This window comes from Bison bison, unplaced genomic scaffold (genome assembly GCF_000754665.1).
Source record: "Bison bison bison isolate TAMUID 2011002044 unplaced genomic scaffold, Bison_UMD1.0 scf7180017864324, whole genome shotgun sequence".
In the NCBI taxonomy this organism is placed as follows: Eukaryota; Metazoa; Chordata; class Mammalia; order Artiodactyla; family Bovidae; genus Bison; species Bison bison.
Genome location: NW_011494896.1, coordinates 2,331,003 through 2,354,136, shown reverse-complemented (window position 1 = coordinate 2,354,136; position 23,134 = coordinate 2,331,003). Strand labels below are relative to the sequence as shown.

Here is a 23,134-nt window from a genome sequence, read left to right as displayed (position 1 = left end):
TAGTTCACTGATTCCTAGAATGTCGACGTTCACTCTTGCCATCTCTTGTTTGACCACTTCCAATTTGCCTTGATTCATGGACCTGACATTCCAGGTTCCTATGCAATATTGCTCTTTACAGCACTGGACCTTGCTTCTATCACCAGTCACATCCACAAATGGGTATTGTTTTTGCTTTGGCTCCATCCCTTCCTTCTTTCTGGAGTTGTTTGTCCACTGATCTCCAGTAGCATATTGGGCCCCTACTAACCTGGGGAGTTCCTCTTTCAGTATCCTATCATTTTGCCTTTTCATACTGTTCATGGGGTTCTCAAGGCAAGAATACTGAAGTGGTTTGCCATTCCCTTCTCCAGTGGACCACATTCTGTCAGATCTCTCCACCATGACTCGCCCGTCTTGGGTGGCCCCACGGGCATGGCTTAGTTTCATTGAGTTAGACAAGGCTGTGGTCCTAGTGTGATTAGACTGACTAGTTTTCTGTGAGTATGGTTTCAGTGTGTCTGCCCTCTGATGCCCTCTTGCAACACCTACCGTCTTACTTGGGTTTCTTTGGCTTGTATACCCTATAATATAGCGGGGATTATGGAAGCACCACCAAAGAAATCAGAGTAAATCTTAAGCAATTATTAAAATATAAAGTAATCTGATTTGGGGCTACATTTACAGAAAATCCTTAGCCAAATAGGATAATAGTGTGAAAAAATTAGTCTATGACAACTTGAGATAAAAAAATCTAATTAAAATGATGAAATTTTTAAAATACCCAATTACAAAAGCATTTATGTAATCAACTTACATTAAAATCAAGAAGGGCATCCATTTGATTCTGAATAATTGGTACAGTTTTTAGGAGTTTTTCTGTGTTCATGGTTCTCATAACTCCATCAGCCCTGTTTAAGGAAAAAAACAATTGAGTTTGTTATTAAATCTATATTTCAAATTCCCAACTGGTTCTCTATTTAAACAGAGAACAAGTTGTTACCAAACTTCACACGTTTTTATGTCATTATTGAACCTGAAACCTCAAGTAGAAATCATATAGAAAAACAAAAACAGAAAATATCGTATGTCCAATATCAAAGTGCTCATTTCAAACTAAAAAGATGTAAAACATGAGACATAAAAATAAAAGCTTACAATATATAACCAGGTTTATACTATACTTTTCACATGAGGAAATCATCTGATGCTCACACTACTCATTCATCTAAAGGGCATTTCCCTCAAATCACTAAAGAGGACACAGCACTTGAATACAAGTCTTGGCAAGTACCACTTTATTTAAAGTAGTTTATTTGTGCTCAAATCAAAATTATTTTAGGGATTCCTTGGTGGTCCAGTAGTTAAGAATCCTCCTTGTAATGCAGGGAATGCTGATTGGTACCCTGGTCTGGGAAGATCCCACTTGCCACTGGGCACCTAAGCCCCTGTGCCAAAACGGCTGAGCTTGCGCTCTGGAGCCTGTGAGCTGCAACTACTGAACTCAAGTGCAGCAGCTACTAACGCCTCGGGCCCTGGAGCCAGCGCTCCTCAACGAGAGGGATCACCGGAATGAGAAGCCCGTGCCCCACAACAAAGAGGAGCCTCTGCTCTCCACAACGAAAGAAACCTGTGCACAGCAACAAAGGCCCAGCATAGCCATAAATAAAACATGAAGTTATATACTCAAATATATACAATTAAAAAAAATTTTATTACAATATAAAGGACAGTTTTACCAAGTCATTCTAATCGGGCCATTGAAATAAGTGATGCTTGAGAGAAACTGTTTTTAATAAAATATTCTGTTACATATTTCCAAAGAAAGATAAATATCAGCAGTACCAAATAAATTAGAATTTTATGAAACTGACACCAAAAACATTAAATAAGAGGCAATAGAGTTAACACACACAACTAACACCAATATGTTTATTATAGACCAGGCTTCTGTCTTATGGGCTTGGTGTATGTTTTTCAAATTTTCAGAAAAATCCTGCAGGTGGTCTTGTCCCATCTTATAGACAATGAAATTTTAGGTTCATTGAGGTTATGAGAGTATCTAACGTCAGAAAACAAATTGATTTTAGGGTCAGTGTGTATGTAAACCCAAGTGTATAAGACTCTAAAGCAGAGCTTTTCATAAACTTCTGGTAGAGGAATAAGGCCCTTTCAAAAAAATGTATGGATGTTCCCTCATTTGCAAATGATCCATACTTAGAAATAGCTGTTCTACCCTAAGCTATCTCTTAAAACACAACTCCAGATACCAGAAAAACAATTAAGCTATGAAAAGCAAAAACAGTTCTTTGCAGGACAAGAGTTTAAAGAACAAACATTGGACTGCCTTATGTAGGCAGCTGTTGACCAGTTTTAGTCCAACAACCCTCGCAAATAAGATGTGTTAACTCATACATACCCATGTCCTCACTGACTGGTACCAGCTTCAGGGGTTTGGGATGAGGACCTCACCCCCTCTTTGCAGCCCTTTCTTTATCCCCACACATGTCACACTCCCTGTTTTATCAGTCACTGTTGGTCCCTTCAGTTCTCCCTCCCTCTCCTTGCTAAGTGATTTTTTGACCTTCTGGTCACTTCCCCTGTATCATGAAAGACTTCAACATTGGCTCAGTTTTTCTCAGTTAATTTCAACATCTTACATGCACAATCAATCCAACATCTTGATCTCAAAGGCCCTTAACCACATCCCCTATTCTCACAGTCATGTCCTGACCGTCAGTTCAGTTCAGTTCAGTCGCTCAGTCGTGTCCGACTCTTTGCAACCCCATGAACTGCAGCACGCCAGGCCTCCCTGTCCATCACCATCTCCCGGAGTTCATCCAAACTCACGTCCATCGAGCCGGTGATGCCATCCAACCATCTCATCCTCTGTTGTCCCCTTTTCCTCCTGCCCCCAATTCCTTCCAGCATTAGAGTCTTTTCCAATGAGTCAACTCTTCGCATGAGGTGGCCAAAGTACTGGAGTTTCAGCTTTAGCATCATTCTTTCCAAAGGACACCCAGGGCTAATCTCCTTTAGGATGGACTGGTTGGATCTCCTTGCAGTCCAAGGGACTCTCAACAGTCTTCTCCAACACCACAGTTCAAAAGCATCAATTCTTCGGTGCTCAGCTTTCTTCACAGTCCAACTCTCGCATCCATACATGACCACTGGAAAAACCATAGCCTGGACTAGATGGACCTTTCTGCCTGCCAAGAAACCACATTATCCCTAGCCCCCATTACCACTCCCTTACCCTCAATGTAAGAAAAAGCCAAGATTCAGACACCTCATCCTGACAAATCACCTTTTAACTTTCTAGCTACCTTGGTCAAGTGTCCCATGACAAAAACTATTTGACTTCATCATAAACTCCAATGTATCAACCCTACCACTACCCATATTGATCCCTTCTAGTTTTCCCTTCTTTCATCTAGCTCATAATTCCAAAGATAAGTATTATCATGCCCTTGCAAATACCCTTCACCCTCTTGCACCTCTCCTTCCCTTGCACTCTTCTGGCAAATCCACAATTTTCATTCATTATTCAACGTACTCTAGTGTAAGCTCCACTTTTACCTCTATGTTGCCTCTCCAGTGGATACTAGGCCAACATTACTTGACTAGACTTCTCAGCAGCATTCAAACTTTTTCCTCCTTCTTGTAGTTCTCTACTCTCTTAGCATCCCTGATACCTGTCACTCCTTGTTTTCTTCCTACCACACCATTACTTTTTCAGTCTCTTTCCTTGTCTCCTCATCCTCTACTCATTCTCTAAAATAAATGCTGTGTATCTCAAGATGTTTCTGGGCCCTCCCCTCTCATTCTACACTTATTCCCTAGGATACTGTCATTCCCCAGGCAGAAATTACCAAACCGCCACTTATACACCCAGACCAGAACTCTCAAAGGTCCTAGTTAGTACTGTCAAATTGCCTACTTGATATCTTAACTTAGAAAAATCACAGATATCTAAAAACTAGTATTTCCAAAATTAATTTCTTAATTTTTAACCACTACCCTATGTTGCTTCCAAAAACCTTACCAGTAAAAGGTGCCATCTCCCCAATGGTTTAGGACAGAAACAATGGGAACATTTTTTATTCTTCTCTCTCTCACTAGCCTCCACATCATTTCTTCCCAGAGAACTTTAAATTTCTCAATTAAGAAAAAGCCAAACAGTTATCACAAGCTACGTCAGCAACTGACTTCAAAAAACTCAATTCACAAACCCAAATGCTCAAATATGATTCAAATCAAATGCATGACAATTCATACTCCATGCAGAACACAAGTATTTATTACTTCTGTAATCAAGTGTAATTAAATTCATATACTTCCCAAATATAAGAGCAATGAATTAAAGGCTGATCATCCATACTCTTACTCACAGACAATATCTGGATTATTCTTTCTTTTGCTAGTTACTAACAATGTCTTACCACTTCAAATTGTACCAATTTAGAATTCAAGATATTCTACACGGCAAGTTAACACTATCAAAAAAATGAAATGCTAAACAAAAAGAAAATGAAGGGACCAATGTATAACACAACCAACTAAAAAAGATACATTAATGGGCAATTTACTGGATCCATTTTTCATAGAACCATTTAATGTACTATTTAGAAACTCATCTAATAATCTTTTCAAAAACTATTAACCATCTACTATGTTTAGACACTGTGGAAAGTCCTGAAAATAAGAATCTGAGACTGTACTGTTTTCATGGATGAGAGTGTCATAAAAAATCTAACAGAAAAAAAGGCTTCCTCAAAAAAATATTTGAGTGAAATCTTGAAGAATGACTAAGAATTTGCCAGAATAACAAAAAAGGGGCTAAAGTAAGTGTATTTAAGTGAAAAGTCATTTAACCAAGTGCATGCATGCTGAGTCGCTTCAGTAGTGCCCAACTCTGTGTGACCCTATGGATTATGGCATGCCAGGCTTCTCTGTTTATGGGATACACCAGTCAAGAATACTGGAGTGGACTGCCATGTCCTTCTCCAGGGGATCTTCCTGAGCCAGGGATTGAACCCACAACTCTTATGTCTCTTGCATTGGCAGGTGGGTTCTTTATCACTAGTGTCACTTGGGAAGCCCACTTAACCATACAGGGTAATGATTCATTTTGATTTTTGAATATCCCATATTTCTATTAGAAATTGTAGTTAATCTCCATCTCACTTTTTTAATATCAAGATATATTCTAAATGAATGTTAAGATTTAAATAAAAATACTGAATCCATAAAAAAATCCAATGAAAACATAGTCAATTGATCACTTCGGGGTAGAAAACCCCACTCAAATTTGCTTAAAAGACCGTAGCCATAAAAACAAAGACAACAATTTTTATCACATAGATTTTTTAAAAAGTTTTAATAAATGCTAAAAAAGGGGAGAGGGCAGTATTTATAACCTGTGACAATTTATTTTCCCAATAAATCCAAAAGCTTGTCAGTTTGTCATGTGCTAATAAGCATTATATACAATAAATCATTTAATTCTCACAAAAATCCTAATAGATAAATGCTATTAACATCACCATTCTACAAATGAAACAATATTTACAAAACTTTGCAGTGGCACAGGGGACATGGGTTCAATCCCTGGTCCGGGAAGATCCCACATGATATGGAGCAACGAAGCCCATGGGCCACAACTACCGAGCCTGTGTGCTACAACTAACGCAGCCCATGCACGCCAGGGCCTGAGAGCCACAACCACTGAGTACGCGTGCTCAACCACTGAAGCCCGCACACCTAGAGCTGCGCTCCACAGCAAGAGACGCCACTGCAATGAGAAGCCTGCACTGCAACAGAGAGTAGCCCCACTTACTGCAAGCAGAGAATGCCACACACAGCATCGAAGACCCAGTGCAACCAACAATAACAATAAATAAAATTTAAAAAATTCACAGATGAATTAACTTGAAGCTTAAGTTAACGCTCTCCAACTGTGCCACACCATACTACTATGGTACAAATGGGCTATACGTATGCCAGCACATTAATCCCAAACCCTTCTCATGTAGTCCTTCTCATGTAGTCTCATGTAGTCCTTTCCATGTAACATACTGTCCTGTAAAAATAGCATCAGTTTGTGTGGCATGATGTGGAAAAAGTTAGCCAATTGATGGATATGTAATAAAAGATATTTTTTCTTAGGAAATAGGCACTGAAATGTTAAGAGCTATAAACTGTAAAACGGCATGAGGTATATGAGCACTTGTCTAATCATCGCCCAGAAAGGGTTCAGCAGGGCAAAGTCTGGATGGCTCCTTCCAGCTTGGTTTATAGATTGTGTGATGTCCTTTGAGTTGCTCCCTCTTGACAACTGAACTCGCAGTGTGATAACCTAGTGATTGCACTGTTTTCATCAGTCACATTTTTACAAATAGGTAGACTCATTCATCAGAGAAGGTAATGGCATCCCACTCCAGTACTCTTGCCTGGAAAATCCCATGAACGGAGGAGCCTGGTAGGCTGCAGTCCATGGGGTCGCAAAGAGTCAGACACGACTGAGCGACTTCCCTTCCCCTATATATAATCCACTCTCAAATGGGTCAAACAAAAAAGTAAACAAACACATACACAAAGAATAATTAAATGTTAAAAATTGATGAATCTGAGTGAAGTGTATAGGAGCTATCTGTATTGTTCCTGCAGCATTTCAGGAAGTGAATTATTTCAAATAAAATTATTTTTTAAAAGTTAGCAAGCTGGCTGAAGTACCTTACTAAAATCCCTCATCTAATTGGAGTAAAGCTAGAAATCCAACCTAAATTTATCTGACTAAACTGCCAGTAAGCTTTTAAGACAGAAGAATTTTAAAAGTCCAATGGAGAAATGGGCAAAGGATACTAAAAAGCAATTAACAAAGCAAGAGTGGTATTTTTACAAAGAGAGAAAGAGGCTCAATATCACCATTTAAAAGTTAGTCAATCAACTAACAAAATACCTAATGAGATACATTTTCATGATGATGGAAGAATATAGTGAAAGAGGTATTTATAACTATATTTAACTCAATAATTTGGTACCAGGGCAATTTGGTGTTTTCTATTAAAATGGTAGTCAAAGTAGTCAAAGTCACTCAGTTGTGTCCGACTCTTGCGACCCGATGGACTGCAGCCCGCAAGGTTCCTCTGTCCATGGGATTCTCCAGGCAAGAATACTGGAGTGGGTTGCCATTTCCTTCTCCAATTAAAATGGTACATGTATGTATATATTGTTTGACTTGTCAATTCTAAGAATTTATTCTACAGGAAATTTCACTTACAAATGCAACCACAGGGACCTCCATGATGATTCAGTGGTTAAGACTCCGTGCTTCAACTGTAGGGTGCACGGGTTCAACCCTGGCTGGGGAACTATGATCCCACATGCCAAGCAGTGTGATCAAAAATAAATTAAAAAAAAAAAAAATGCAAGCACATGTAAAAGAATATTCAATACATTTCTTTTATAAGATTAAAAAAACGAAATAAATCAAAGGTACATCTAGAACATAATTCTAAAGCCATTCAAAAGAACGAGCTGGTTCTATGTGCACAGATACTGAGAATATCTAAAATACCTATTAGGGGAGGGAAGCAGTCTTCAAATAGTGTGATCCAAACGTGATTTTCTATGTGTCTTCATACACCTATTTTTATTTCTATTTTCACACAGAAAACAGATGAGATACAGCAAAATATTAACAGTTTAAGTCAGATTTCTATGTTGCCTGGATTTTTAAAAAATAGTTTATTACTTTTATAAACCTAAAAAATATTCAGAACAGACAAATCCTTACAGATATAAAGTAGATTTGTGACTGCCAAGGTCCAGAAGAAAAGCAAACACATGTTTTGGAATTAGACAGCAGTGATGCTGCACAAATTTGTAAATATACTAAAAAAACCACTTATTGTACACTTTAAAAGGGTGAATTTTATGTTGTGTGAATTGTCTCAATAAAGCTGTTGAAAATTTTAATAAGAATTTCGAAAATCCTAGTGCAAAAGTATCTGATATACTTAAAAAAACATGAAGTTCATCTTTTTAAGACTGGCTGGAAACTCTGTAATTCATAATCAAGAACGCCTATTGTTGTTGTGTAGTCGTTCAGCTGTGTCTGACTCTTTGCAACCCCATGGACTGTGGCACGCCAGGCTTCCCTGTCCTTCACCATCTCCTGGAGCTTGCCAAATAATGCCTGCAGTTAACATTTTAAAATATTCAAGTTCATTAGATGTCAAAAAGAAAAAGAATGAAAGAAAGCTTAACTCACCCTCGTTTCACTTTTGTGAAATCAAATGCAACTTGTCTGTATGAAACTGCTTTTTCATTTAGATACCTACTATACCTCCTAATAAATGTAGACATGTCATATCCTGTAAGAAAAGAAACATAAAAGGATTTCATAAAATATTAAAAACCCGATTAGCTTAGAAAACCAACTCATTTTATCCAGTGGCCACAATGTCTTGATATTCCACCTTCAATTTAGTGATATGAATTAAGTGACATTAACATCTACAATATTTTACATTTTTAAAGTTAGGTATGTCTTATGTGGCTTAGAAAAATCTTCCCCCTTAAAATTTCACTAAAATAGTAATTCTGCTTTATTCTGACCAACATTCCTTTTATTTATTGGGAATTGAAAAACTTGCTTTCTTATACTACTTGATAACCCCATAACTCAAATTTAACATCCTGAAGAACCAAAATCCCTCTCCTCTAATCAATTTAATATTTTTCATACTTTTCCATCTTTAGTTGCATATGATTTAGCACAACTTATGGGTGCCAACCTTATAAGTAGCAGAGAAAATGACTGCATTGTACAATGAAATAAGTGGCAATATGCAAATTTAAGGCCTAACAAAAAATAATTCTATGACAGTTTTCAATGAAACTTTCTAAGTGAATAGCTAAATCATTCTAAGATTTTGCTTCAACATAATCATGAGATTTGAAGACTTCAGCACCATAAAATCTAATCAATATTATTAAAAACAAACAAACAAACTTGTGTTTTAGCTACTGCCTGGCTCAAGAAGTCTGCAAATTTTTGCTCTTTCCCTTGTGGCTCAGTTGGTAAAGAACCTGCCTTCAATGCCAGAGACTTGGGTTCGATCCCTGGGTTGGGAAGATCTCCTGGAGAAGGGAAAGGATACTCACTCCAGTATTCTGGCCTGGAGAATCCCATGGACTATACAGTTCACGGGGTCGCAAAGAGTCGGACACGACTGAGCGACTTTCACCTTCACTGTAAAAGCAGATCCATTCTACTCTAGTTCATCTTCATCTAACGAATTTAATTTTAGTTGATGATCTCTGCTACTTTAAAAAGATATAACACCAAAACAAGTGCACACACACACACAAAGTACAGTGACTGGATTTAACATAATCACCAATTCATTTATTCAGCAAATATTTCTTAGTAGCTGGCTCAGATGGTGAAGCGTCTGCCTGCAATGTGCGAGACCCGGGTTCAATTCCTGGGTCGGGAAGATCCCCTGGAGAAGTAAATGGCAATCCACTCCAGCACTCTTGCCTGGAAAATCCCATGGACGAAGGAGCCTGATAGGCTACAGTCCACGGGGTTGCAAAGAGTCGGACACGATTTCACTTTCACTAACTTGCTACTGGAGAAAAATCAGTGAACAGAAAGAAATCACTGTCCTCAGATATTCTCATAGCTATTAGTGTATTGTATAAGGTGTTATATACTCACATTTTTCAGCTCTTTAGTTAATACTGTTCCCTCTAATACACTCTACTAGATCCTCACTAAGGGGAGAAACATCTCTCATCCTTCAAGGCTCGGTCTCTAAAACTTTCCCTGAACTCTGTGTGTACCCATATTATTCTTACTTCAAATACAGCCATTAGATGTATATAATTATCTCACGTACTTTAAGTTTAATTATAATATATACAACCAGTATAACAGCCAGTATATACTGAATAAAATATACCAGACTCCACCCAACAAAATACATCAGCAATCAAAATTACAAAAACATCACTGAATTATAACTTATCATTTCAGTCTAACCTTTATAATATCTTTGAATATAAGCTTTAAATAAAAGGCCTAAAAACTGTTCTCTACATAAATGAATGAAAGCCTTAAAACCCTGTCACTAGAAGTGCTTAATTTCCATCTCAAGAAAGTAGAAAATCAGTAGTTAATGAGACACAAAAAACCCACTTGGAACATATGCATATATTCCGCTCTAGAGTAGTGATTTGCATATTGTTTTCCAGACTCTTACAGTTCAAATGAACTAAATAAGGCTGAAAGCAGAAATAAAAAGATGAGGTAGTTTTATCCATGTTCCAGAAAACAAAACAGCTCCAGTTTCACCTATTATATATACAGATAGCTTCTACTGAAGATTTTACTTGAAAAAGGGATTTCATGGCTTCATTTTCCCCCCCTTATTTAAGGCATGATATCTCTCATTAAAGTAAAATCAACCTTGTAACAGCTGGTTCTATGCACAGATTACTGATCTTCCAGAATCTCTGAAAGACTGAGTATTCAATTCTAATGAGTACTTTCAACTGCCAAAAGTAAAGAAGTATTGAACAGTTCATAAACACATACACAGCTACTCACTAAATTCTACTGATTTTCATCTCCACAGAAGCCACAATTCAAGCCCTCATTAACTCTCTACTAGATGAGCAAAATAATGACCAGAGCAGTCTCAAGGTCCTTTAAGATGTTACTCACTCAAATACAACAGGCTAGAGTGGTTTTTTTAATAACACATGTTCCTTCTCTCCTCCTCCCTCAACTCAAAAACTTTGATGGTTTCTCACTGCATTATAAAATCCCAAATATATCAAAATCCTTTCTGCATGATTTTGGCCCCAAACAGCTTTCCAAGGGTTATCTGCCATTACATATTCTCCAACACCTCATCTTACACTCTATTCATTTTCATTTGCTCTATAAATAAACACCCATGCTCTTTACCATCCACATACATCTGTGTACCTTTGTTTAAGTCAACTCACATTCTCATCCATCTTTCAAAGCACAGCACAAATCTTACCTTTTCTAAAGATATTTCCCAGCTGAAACTTACTGCTGAGTACTCCTTTAGTATGGTCTTAGTATGTCCTTTATGAGGCTCTTCCTAGAGTTATTCTATAATGCTAACAGTCTCGCTCTGGCTAAGTGTAACAGATCCCGTTAAGACAGTACGAACATGGAGGGCTACAGTACTAGACTACAGCAATTTCATGTTACTGAATTAAAGTAAAATAAATAAAATACCTGGTAAGTATTAATAAGTAATTCATCTGAAAAACATATTATACTTACCTTTGCTACTAAAATGTATGATATTCTCAACATTTCTTAGAATAAAGTATAAAATAATAACAAAAACAACAAGGAAACCAGATACGTTAAAAGTTACTTTCTACATTTACAGATATGTAAAGTTACACCTAACTTTACATTTTTAAAGTTAGATATGTCATATGTGGCTTAGAAAAATTTTCCCCTTAGAACTTCACTAAATAATTCTGTTTTATTCGACCAACATTCCTTTTATTTATTTTATTTGCTGGGAATTAAAAAACTTGTTTTCTTATACTACTTGATAACACCAAACTCAAATTTAACGTCCTATGGAACCAAAATGCTACTCCTCAAATCATTAATCAATTTAATATTTTTCATACTTATCAATCTTTAGTTGTGTATGATTTAGAACAACTGTAATAGAATGTAAGTAGTGTTTCCTATGTGCCAGGCATCATTCTGGGCACCTTACACGTATAACTAGGTTACACCTCATGATAATCCTACAGGTGGGTGCTATCATTACTCCTGATTTTACAGATGCAGAGAGGTAAAGTAACTTGCTCAAATTTATGCAGTTGGTGTTAGAGATGGGATTCAATCCAGGCAGTCCACTTTCAGAACCCATGCTCTTAAACTGCTACTTTATACTGCTTCTCAAAGAGCTCTGGGTGGCAAGAAGTGAAGTCAATCAATCTTCTTATGCAAAGATACTTTTTTCTTCTCTACAACCGTCACTAAAACATGAGGCTCCTCCATAGCATATGTTCTAAAGAACAGAGTTCAACTTTGCAGTAATCCTCAAATGGGGTCACTCTTGATTTTTCTGTAATGAATAAGGTGTCTTTACCTTGCAATCCACTTTTATCCAAAAAATTGCTTAAGTTAAACAACGTGTTTCTTGAAGCCAAATACTGAATGAAACGCTGGGGGAAAAAAAGACAACAAATGATTATGTCAAATAGTACTGCCATCTAAGAAACTTTAACTTGAGAATTAGGGGGGAAAGTGGTGGTTAACACATTAATCTTATCTAGTTTAAATTTATCATCTTCAGTCCTCCCAAAAACATAAAACATATTTTTCACTAGCATGCAGGAATGTATTAAAGTCTAATGCCCACAGCTATGGTATTAAAGTTAAAAGGAAACAGGCACTTTTAACTAGAAGTGCTTTGCTATAGCATATTATAGCTACAGCTAATCATATTCAGATGGTGCCTTTATTTTAAAACAGGTATCTAGTGATCCAAATTTTTATTATTTCTTTTTAAAAACAGAATATCAGTAATCATACTGGAGTATAACAGAACAGACATCCTTTTACCCACAGTCCATATTAAAGATCACTTTAGATCCCCTTACAGAATCAAATTACACACTACTAAAGACACACGCCTTCAACACCATTCCCTTCTCTTCCTCCCTCTGCAAAGGCAATCACTTTTCTAAAGTAGGTTTTTATCATTCTCATGAATGTTTTTTAAAATTTTACTACATATATAAGGATCTAAAAACAGTACATAATTTTGGTTTCTATCTTAAATTTACAGAAATTCTATACTGTACTCATTCTTTTCCAATGTGTTTTTTAATAACTTCTTCCCAAGAATTATCAATTTAATATATGCACATCTAGTTCACTCATTTTCAACAATGTGTGAGTATTTCAACAAACTACTGCATCCGTTATATATCCATTTCTACATGGACACTTAAGTTCTTTCCAGTTTTACTGTTATTAGCGATGTTTCACTGACGTCTTTGTACTGGTCTCCACCTGCAGGCATGCAAGGGTTTCTCATGATATACACTTAGGGCTGAACTGTTGGCTCAGCAGGTGTATAAAAATTCATCTTCTCAAAATACTGTCAAGCCCCTCTCCAAAATGCTTACCATAGAACACTGCCTTAGTTTCCTTTTACACACAACCTCTAAAACAGCTAAAGAAACTCTTTTCAACTTTGTAGGACAAATTTTAAAAGGACTACTTTTGTAAATGTATGCAGAGGATTACTATCAATTTTATGTACATGATCACTTCTCTGACTCAATAGTGTTCATCAGAGATCACCACAAACTAACAACCATGATTTTGAAAAACAATTTGACAATCAAAGACTCCTGTTTCATCACTTATCCTAAAACAACTTGTTTCAAAATGCATTCAAATATCCTCAGACCAAAAAAAAAAAAAATCCTAAGACAATGTAACACTCTATGATTTTCGTAAGTTTTGATGATTCTTTTTTGTGAGGGGCTGTGCTGTGCACTTGTAAGTGTTCAGCATGCCAGCAGCCTCTACCTACTACATGCCAGTAGCATCCCCTCCAGTTATGCCAATGTCCCTTGAGGGTGAAAATCACTCGCCTGCCTTGCCCTATTTCAGAACAACTGTTCTAGAGAATCTCCATCACCACAGCATAGTGAAACTCTATGCATACTCTCACAGACCAGTAACGCCTGCCAATGCAAAAACTTGAGGGTTGTACAAACTAGCACCCAAAAAAGAGCAGAGCGCCAAATTTCTCTCAGCTACTGAAGGCAAACAGTTTATCTGAAAACCACTACTGAAATGCTACCTTTCTCTTCCTGTCAGTCAGTTGTAAGGAATGACAGCCAACTTTCTATTTTTTTGCCTTTTAAAAAGGTTTTGTTTCTGGTATTATCACCGTTGGGGCTTCCCAGGTGGCTCAGCGATAAAGAACTCGCCTGCCAACGCAGGAGACCCAAGGGATGTTGGTTCAATCCCTGGGTCAGAAACGTCTTTGGAGCAGGAAATGGCAACCTACTCTAGTATTCTTTCCTGGAAAATTCCATGGATAGAGGAGACTGGCAAGGCTACAAGTCCATGGGGTCACAAAGCTGCACACGACTGAGCACTGGGAAAATTATTACCTTATTCACCTCTGAAAGTCACCACTGAATGTCTGCCTCTTTAGCATTGCATAGTTTATTCTTTAAGGTAAAAAAATATATACAAGCCTGAAATTCTTCTGAACAGATGATCATGATCTTAGGTAAACACATTCCGAATAAAAATAGAAACTATTATTCTAGTTAAGATGAAAATGTTTTAGGTTACACTGAAGCTAGTATATTCATTTTTTCTACTGACTCTGTATATTGCTAATAATGAGTTAGAAAGCAACTGAGTAACATGTCCTAAACATGGGTCACATGTGTTACTTAAGTAATCATACTTCAGGTAGCACTCCTGAAAATAACTTTTAAAATTTAAAAACTACAAATATAATCAAAAAAGTCCTTCCTCATCTCACTGGGAACTATCTCCTAGCAATCCGTGATCTGCATTTTTCTAAGGCACATACCAAGGTCCTAGATTTATCTAATTCCATTCAAACTTTCTTTAAACACAGTTTTAAATACTCCTTTTGACACAATTTTACAAGTAAGCATACTAGGCTGAGAAAATCAAGAACTCAAAAATTAGCTACTGGGCTATCATGGAAAACAACATGATTCTCTCCAGACGTTAAATTGCAAAGGTTTATGCATCTTATTCGTTACCCTTTCTGGGTAATGAAGACTTTAGACACAACTCTGCTGAAGAAGGTATTCTTCAATCAGACCCTCTCAGCAAAATGCCATCTTAGTCCTTAATATCACAGCCTTGAACTAGGCAAAGGGCTTCTACAAACAACTATATGAGATCAGAGAGAAACCTGACTGGGCTGTAATGAAAAACCAAGTGAACAGAGACAAACATATAAGCTATACACAAAGGCCTGCAAAACCAGAGCTGCTTACAGAACCCATCTCCGGGCACTAATCTTTGCTTCTCGATCCCATTACTGAAAGTCCCCCGTGCTCTGACCCACTTTCTGCTTTCTGACTTAAAAGGCAGAAAAAAAAGTGTAGGGTCTACAATTCTATTTCTGCCCTTTTGACCTATATATATTATTCAGTTGCTATAGGCATTTCTGAGGTGTCAGTGGGAGAAGCAACCTGAACCAGTCAACACCCCCAGGACACTTGTTAACCAAAAATACTGCTTACCTCATTTCCATACACCATCAAATGATGAGTTGTAATGAGAGATTTGAAGACCACCACCCAACTACTGTTAGTAGTTCTTTCAAATAAACTGTCTGCTAACTGCGGGATGTTCACATTCATCTCATTTGTGCACTGAATTAAGTCTGCAATAAAAAAAAAAAAAAAAGATTAACTTACTCTGCTTTACTTTTAACGGTAGGTCTGCATACTAATAGAGTAAACGTTTAACAAGAGTGGAACAAAAATGGATAGTTTGGAAAAGTTGTTAAAAAATCCTCCCAAGAGAACAACTGAGACAGAACTTCTATCTGAGAAGTAAACAGGGCATTGATAAATATCACATAATTAATCAATAATACCAGAAAGTAAATCACACTTCCTTCACCCTGAAGCACATTTTATTGTTTCAAGGCCTCGAGTAACTCTCAGTTCTCTTACTTCTTATAAAAATTTAGAACTACAATACTAATAATATTCATCCTTACAGTTAACTCATACATATAGAAACAGACACAAGCTGAAGGTCGAACACCTTTATTAAAATCCTCCCTAGAATGCTGTGCTTGTACTAATAGAGCAGATATGTGGTCTGTGAGTGGACAGGACTCTCAGTTTGTTTATAGAAAACAATTCTCATTCTTTTCTCCCTTCAGTTCTGAGTTCGCTCAGTTTTCACTTGATAGCAACTAGCTAATATTGACAAAACTGAAAATGGCTGAAAGTTTCTCAGCGCAACAAATTTCCAAAGAACTGATTCAGGAACTCTACTCAATTATTATTCTGAAAACAAGTAAAACAATGTAAGTTCTAACTTTATATTTTAAAATATAAATAACTGGAAAACATTACCATAAAATAGTCTAATCTACAATTGTTCTAGTACCAAAACTAAAAGAAAAAGTTAATATACCTCTCAGAATTTCACCTCATATCTGCTTCACAGATATTATTGGCAAATTCAATGAAGAAAATACAAAATGATCCAATTTAGACATGTAATGAAGAAGATCAAGAGATGAGTTGTTTCAAAAGTATGCATAAAACAAAATGTATAATAACTACCTCAGTTGTAAGTACCATTAAGGGGGAAAATATTATTTATTTGTGACTCATTAAAAGATTGTCCACTTTTCACCTTTAGTACCTAATGATTAAATATGAACTCAAGTGATCTAACTTGGCTGTGATTGCTAAAAAGAAACAATGCAACTATGACCGTTTATCTGCTTATAATCTTTCAAAAATGTTTGTTTAATAGGGCCAATTTCTGTACAAAGTAACATTTGATAAGCAAATGCATTTTAGATAAGCAGTTACCCTGGCCAACAATGCCTGAAGAACAAAGCACAGGACAGTCAAACAGAATGCCCATGGAACACAAGGCTTTCACAATTGATACTACTTGCAACAAAAATTAAATAGTTCATCCAACTTGGTTTGAATGGTTCAGCTTCTGATATTTTACTTCTCCTATTTTAAATTTGATCTTAAATAGTACTTTATACCTGCCCCAAGACACTGAATATATTGTACTTGCCTTATTCCAAAGATATTCTCTCTCAAAATATAATTTACTGGGAGCAAGCCCTATCTATGTTCTGCTCATTTTGAACCCTTTAAAACATCAAACACAGTGATCAAGTTTTGATTTTAATATATGAAATTATATTCCTAGCTTCCTGTTTTCCCATGGATTTATTCTTATGTATCTGTATTTTTCTTTATCCTTCCAGAAATTATCTTTGTAAGTTATTCATTTAACAGTTACTTCTCACAATGATGTCAATAATCATTTTACTCCTCAGAATCTTACTTTCCAAAACTGAACCTGTCACAAAATTTTTTGTCACAATACTTGCCCAAGGGCACTTCTACATGTGTGTATGTGTTCGCACACCCACATGTTTTTGTGAACACTCCCTAGAGCCCATCAAGAACCAAGTCTCTTGAACTTCTAGATATCCCACCTTCTCCTCTCCACCCCACTATCACTGACAAAGCCAGAGCGAAGATCCTATGTTTCCCTAACTAGAAGTCAACCAGTCCTGGGAGTATTTAGAACCAAGTTAGGGAGGAATTATCATACCCTCTGAAGGGCTTTACTGGCATGTGAGGACAAAGTTGAGGGAGACTGGCATGCCATGCGCAACTGACTCTCCGCAATTAAAAGCTGCCCCGCCCCGCTCAGCGGTAAAGAATCCACCTGCAGGAGACACGGGTTCAGTCCCTATCCAGGAAAATCTCCCCCACGCTGGGCAACATGGCTCTGCGCGCCACACCTACTGCGCCTGTGCTCTAGAGCCCAGAGCCGCAACCACTGAGGCCCGCACGCCCAGAGCTCGCACTCCGCAGCAAGAGAAGCCACCGCGGTGAGCAGCTCATGCACCTCAACCAGAGAGCAGCCCCCACGTCAACAAAGACCTAGCACCGCCAAAAATAAACAAACATTAAAAAAGAAAAAAAGCTGCTCCACCCAAAATTGTCCCCACTAAGAAAATGCTGGACTGACTGGCCTCTTCACTTCTAATGAGATCTCATTTGGGGTCTCACCTACCCCACATGCCCAAATAAAAACTGGCCATGACACTGATTAACCTCAATGATCTCCCATCCTCCTTGTTGAACCTTAACTTCCAAGACGGGCTTCCCTGGTGGCTCTGATGGTAAAGAATCTGCCTGCAATGTAGGTGGCCTGGGTTTAATCCTTGGGTCCTGCAGATCCCCTGGAGAAGGGAACGGCTACCCACTCCATTATTCTTGCCTGGAGAATCCAATGGACAGAGGAGTCTGGAGGGCTACAGTCCACAGAGTTGGACACAACTGAGCGACTCTCTCTCTCACACACACATACACATATTGCTGCTTCACACCTAAATCCTTCCATTCTTGCTCATTCCTCAAAATGAATGATGTATTTTCCTTTGTGAAATTCTCCTCTCCACAGACTAAGGTACCCACCACACAGACACTAAAGCTGGTACACAATTCTATACTTTTATTATTTACTTCCCCATCACTCTCGTCTAGAATCAGAGATTTTAAAACGAATCTGCAAATACTTTTGTTGGTAATTTTCCATATTCTTAATCAGGGAGGTAAGTAAATCGCTGGATTAGTCAGAGACAGCCTGATTCTAAATGAAGCCAAAAGTGTAGATTTCAGTTTCAATGAGCATTAGTCAGAGACAGCCTGATTCTAAATGAAGGGAAAAGTGTAGATTTCAGTTTCAATGAGCATGTTATACAGTAGATTACGTATATTGCATCTATGGTATATTCCCTTTGTGATCAGCTCTCCTCATCACTTTGCTTCAGTTACACTGTCTTCTTTGCAATGCCTTCCACGAGCCAAGCACTCTTAACCTCAGGTATTCAGTATTTTGTTCCTTCTGCCTAGAATATTCTTTTCCCAGATATCCACACTTCTCTTACTCCTTTATTACTATAGATCTTTGCTCAAATGTCACCTATCAGATGAACATCTCTGAATATTTATAAAAAGTAACAAAGCCTTAAGGCAATCCTCTACCTCCAAACCCTCACTATATCCTCTTATTCTGCTTTATTTCTCTCCAAAGCACTTATCACCTAACTCATTATAACGTGTTTAATGTCTTTCTCTCCTAATTAAAGTATAAGTTCCATGTAGGGAGGGCTCTATTATGTTCTCTGCTGGATTTCCTAAGAATAGTGCAATGCATACAATGGTCACTCACACTTTTTTAATAAATAACATTTATTTTAGCATGCACTTGAACAGCCCTAACATGACCATTCAAAATGTATTTTTTATACAAATTACACCAATGATCTACAACTCTTTGCACAACCTGCAATCCCCAAAAGGTTAAAAACAGACCTAAGCCCATCACATGAGAAAATTCTCAACTTCAAAGTTAAAGGGGATCCAACAAGTAATGGTTTATTGTAATGTTATGAAAACTATATTTCATAGCATTTAGAAATGACCACATAAAAATGGAAGGAAACTGCAGAAGCTAAAATGTAATACTTCATATATAACAGGAAAAATAGGATAAGAGTTCATGCATAAATTCAGAGTAGACCAAATGCAAAAACCAAAGATATACAAACATTTCTGGGAGAAAATACACTGCATGGTCACACAAACCCTGCAGAACACACTTGCCCGTAGTACTTTAACTCAACCAGTCATTTTCTGCAGGGGTAATTTTTCCTCTGAACAATGTTTCTACTATAGTAGTAACCTGAAAATGCTTCTAAGCTTGAGCCCCAACAATTCAGGAAGGAAAATGTTTTCCACACCTCTAATCAACCAAAAGCCAATTGTTTCAAACAAATATCAAGCATATCATGGAAACCTTGATAGCTACTGCTTTTCTCATTCTCAATTCAGATTTCATTTCTTAAAAAGCACAAACTTGAAAGTAAACTTCCTTTACCATCAAAAGGCTTCCAAAGTAGAAACTCATATTTTCATTTAGCTGTTTACCTTGAGAATATAAAAAATGTAAAACCTTCTTTAATATTACATCAGTAACAAATCCTAAACTCTACACTCAAAAAAAAAAAACAAAAAACTATATGGCATATTGGTTCTCTGCTTTAAGTATAGGTGAGAATTCATGAGGATTTCTAGTATTTAAGAGCGAGGAAACAGGCCTACTATGGAAATGAAGAGCATTTTTCCACACAGAGACAGCAGAAGGAACCAATCTAAACTTTTAAAACAAAATGCTCAATTTTATTATTTAATATGCCTCTCCAACAAACAAGGTCTGGGGTAGATAAAATAAATGTTTACTGCATTAACACAGGTAACGTACTGACCCATAGGTAAGGTCACAGGAGCTCATTACTAAATACTAGACTTAGTAACAGAATTACATTTTTTGTAAAACATAAGGATGCTTGGAAACATATACAAAGCAAATACCCAACTAGCCAATTTAATGCAGGTTCTAAATTTCTAGCTAATTTAAAAATAATAATAAAAGCGGTGAAATGCAAATATATATTTTTGTATTCATCAGGACATGTTCAGTAAAGTACAAAAATTAAGAAATAACCAGTTACCAGATAGCCACAGATCAGTATTGACTTGTCGAAGGGTAGATTTCCACAAGTCAGGCAACCCAGTCAGTGACATGCACCATTAGCAGAATGTAAAAGCCTCAAGTTCTCATCTAAACAGGCACTCACTAGGCTATATCAAAACTACACTGATACCCAAAGTAGATTTTCTAATAAAAGAGCTTGCCTAAAGCTAGTCTTTTTAAAAAAGCACAATGCATCACAATCATTTAGCCACATATTACTGTCTCTTTCAAAGGGGTCATTTCGAAAGACACTCCTTTTGCAACTGCCTTCAGAAATTATTTTAGTAGCATAAGATTGATCTCTTCAATCATCTAGAAAACTGGAGACACACTCAATTTGGAAGGCAAATTAAGTGGTTCATCATATGTTGCTTCGCTGATCAGATCTTCGAAACTTTTCCTGGGTAGGAGTACAAACAAATATTCACCAAGAAACAGCAATGAGAGGATAAAGAAAAGCTTCTGAACTTTTGCTATAAAGTATCAGCACAGTTTTTTTCACTTAGGAAAAGTCTGAAAGTATTTAGAAAACATGCAAGTTGAAATCAGACCTCAGCCAAAAGATGTCCGGGAAACAGAATGATGAACCATCTTACATCATTCAATTTTTTGTGTAAACGGTCACAAAATATGGTCCAAATTAAGATGTAGCTATTTTCTTTAAAGTTTCTGGGATCCTCTGTGAGAAATGTGTTAGACTTTCACATTAATTCAAAAATACAACCTTTACAGACTGATTTATACCTTAAGAAACAAATCTAACCAACATTTTAACTGGATTTAAAATTAAAACTAGGGAAAGACTCACATAATATAGAATACTCAGTACAAATAATAAGGATTGAGTTAACTCGAAAAAGGAGAGAAAGACGCATTCAAAGCACTAAAAAGAAATGACAATGATATCCCAAAAGTTTTGATAAGGGTACTATGAAGCTAAGGTGCCTAAGTCACAATGTGAGTGGACACGTTCAATAATGGAGGAATACTAGCTCATTAAATGACAGCAGTCTGGTAGTGAAATACTATGAGGCCAACAAATACACAGAAAAGAAAAAAAGCTGAGTGGGGAAAACGCTCACAGTATATTATACCAAAACCATGTTAAAGAATAATACAGAGTAACATTAAGATCTCAGATATACTCTATTTTCTGATGTATAGCATATTTGCCCAAATATGGGGTGATGCCAAAAGAACTGAACACTTTCAAAATCACTCAGCAACTAAGTTACATGTATAACGGCTAGTTAAAACCAGTATGTAAAGGAACTATATCACTATTATTTCCATATTTTCACAAATTTCAGTAAGGACCTCTCACATCACACAGCAAACATGTACTGTAACTAATTCCAGACCCTTTAGAGCATGTCATGATCACTGGCAGAAAAGACAGCATTGATTTCTTCCTTTATTTCCTCAAGGATGAGGAAGAGGTGGTATAAGCACAAGAGCTGCAAGTATAACAGCTGGAAATCTGGTATCCCCTGTTGCAGAGGTAGACCAGTACTCTGAATACAAGTTCAGTCTCACACTAATGTAGGTGAGTCTTGAGGAAACTCCAGAACCAACAAAGAAAGTAAGGCAAACTCCCATCTTACTGAAAAAAAAACAAAAAAAAACAAGTTGCAGCTGCAGGGAGAAATCAGCCTGTTGGCACAACTAGCTGTTCTATTTCTGCCAGTGTGTTTTCTGCAAAAATAAATGGACTAAGGACTCACACTGGTGAAAATTAAGATTCATACTGGCGAAAACTAAAATGTAAAGATGACTTGATAGTTTGATAATTATATATCAGTACATCACCAACTCAGTGGACATGGGTTTGGGTAACCTCCGGGAGTTGGTGATGGACAGGGAGGCCTGGAGTGCTGTGGTTCATGGGACTGCAAAGAGTCGGACACGACTGAGCGACTGAACAGAACTGACAGCTATATTAAGAGCATGATAGTATAGTTATATTTAATCTGGTTATTGAGTAGTAAGTTTTTCTTTCAACTGTTTTTTTAAAAATCATATAAGAGGTTTTGCCCCCCTTAAAAACTATTCAACAGAAAAGCTGCTATAAATCCTCACAAATTCTCGCATCATCTAGCTCTCAATTTTAAACAAAATTTTTGAAGAAGATATATTAACCTGAAAACACCTTCATGAGTGCAATTTCAGGTGCTTATGAAGACCACCAAAAGAAATCAACTTTTTTAGAAAGAGGAATAAAAAATGTAACAAGATTCAAGAAGTGTTGAGTATCTTTCAGTTCATTTCAGATACTAACTCAGTCATGTCTGACTCTTTGCGACCCCATGAATCACAGCACACCAGGCCTCCCTGTCCATCACCAACTCCTGGAGTTCACTCAAACTCACATCCATTGAGTCGGTGATGCCATCCAGCCATCTCATCCTCTGTTTTCCCCTTCTCCTCCTGCTCCCAATCCCTCCCAGCATCAGGGTCTTTTCCAATGAGTCAACTCTTCGCATGAGGTGGCCAAAGTACTGGAGTTTCAGCTTCAGCATCATTCCTTCCAAAGAACACCCAGGACTGATCTCCTTTAGAATGGACTGGTTGGACCTCCTTGCAGTCCAAGGGACTCTCCAAGAGTCTTCTCCAACACCAGAGTTTAAAAGCACCAATTCTTTGGCACTCAGCTTTCTTCACAGTCCAACCCTCACATCCATACATGACCACTGGAAAAACCATAGCCTTGACTAGATGGACCTTTGTTGGCAAAGT

General features: G+C 37.2%; 1 protein-coding gene across 9 annotated transcripts in view; it reads right to left on the bottom strand.

The window, feature by feature from the left end:
* PICALM (phosphatidylinositol binding clathrin assembly protein) overlaps positions 1–23,134 on the bottom strand; it is a 101,803-nt gene that overhangs the window by 54,006 nt on the left and 24,663 nt on the right. For 7 of the 9 annotated variants that reach the window (XM_010853165.1, XM_010853168.1, XM_010853167.1 and 4 more), the window contains exons 1-4: positions 15,319–18,030; positions 12,150–12,225; positions 8,255–8,357; positions 797–890 (exon numbers count right to left, since the gene is read on the bottom strand). In XM_010853165.1, coding sequence (XP_010851467.1) covers positions 797–890; positions 8,255–8,357; positions 12,150–12,225; positions 15,319–15,438 — 393 coding nt within the window. In that variant the 5' untranslated portion in view covers positions 15,439–18,030. Of the gene's footprint in view, positions 1–796; positions 891–8,254; positions 8,358–12,149; positions 12,226–15,318; positions 18,031–23,134 lie in introns of those variants that run through there. The other 2 variants (XM_010853166.1, XM_010853174.1) reach the window with 2 other exon arrangements.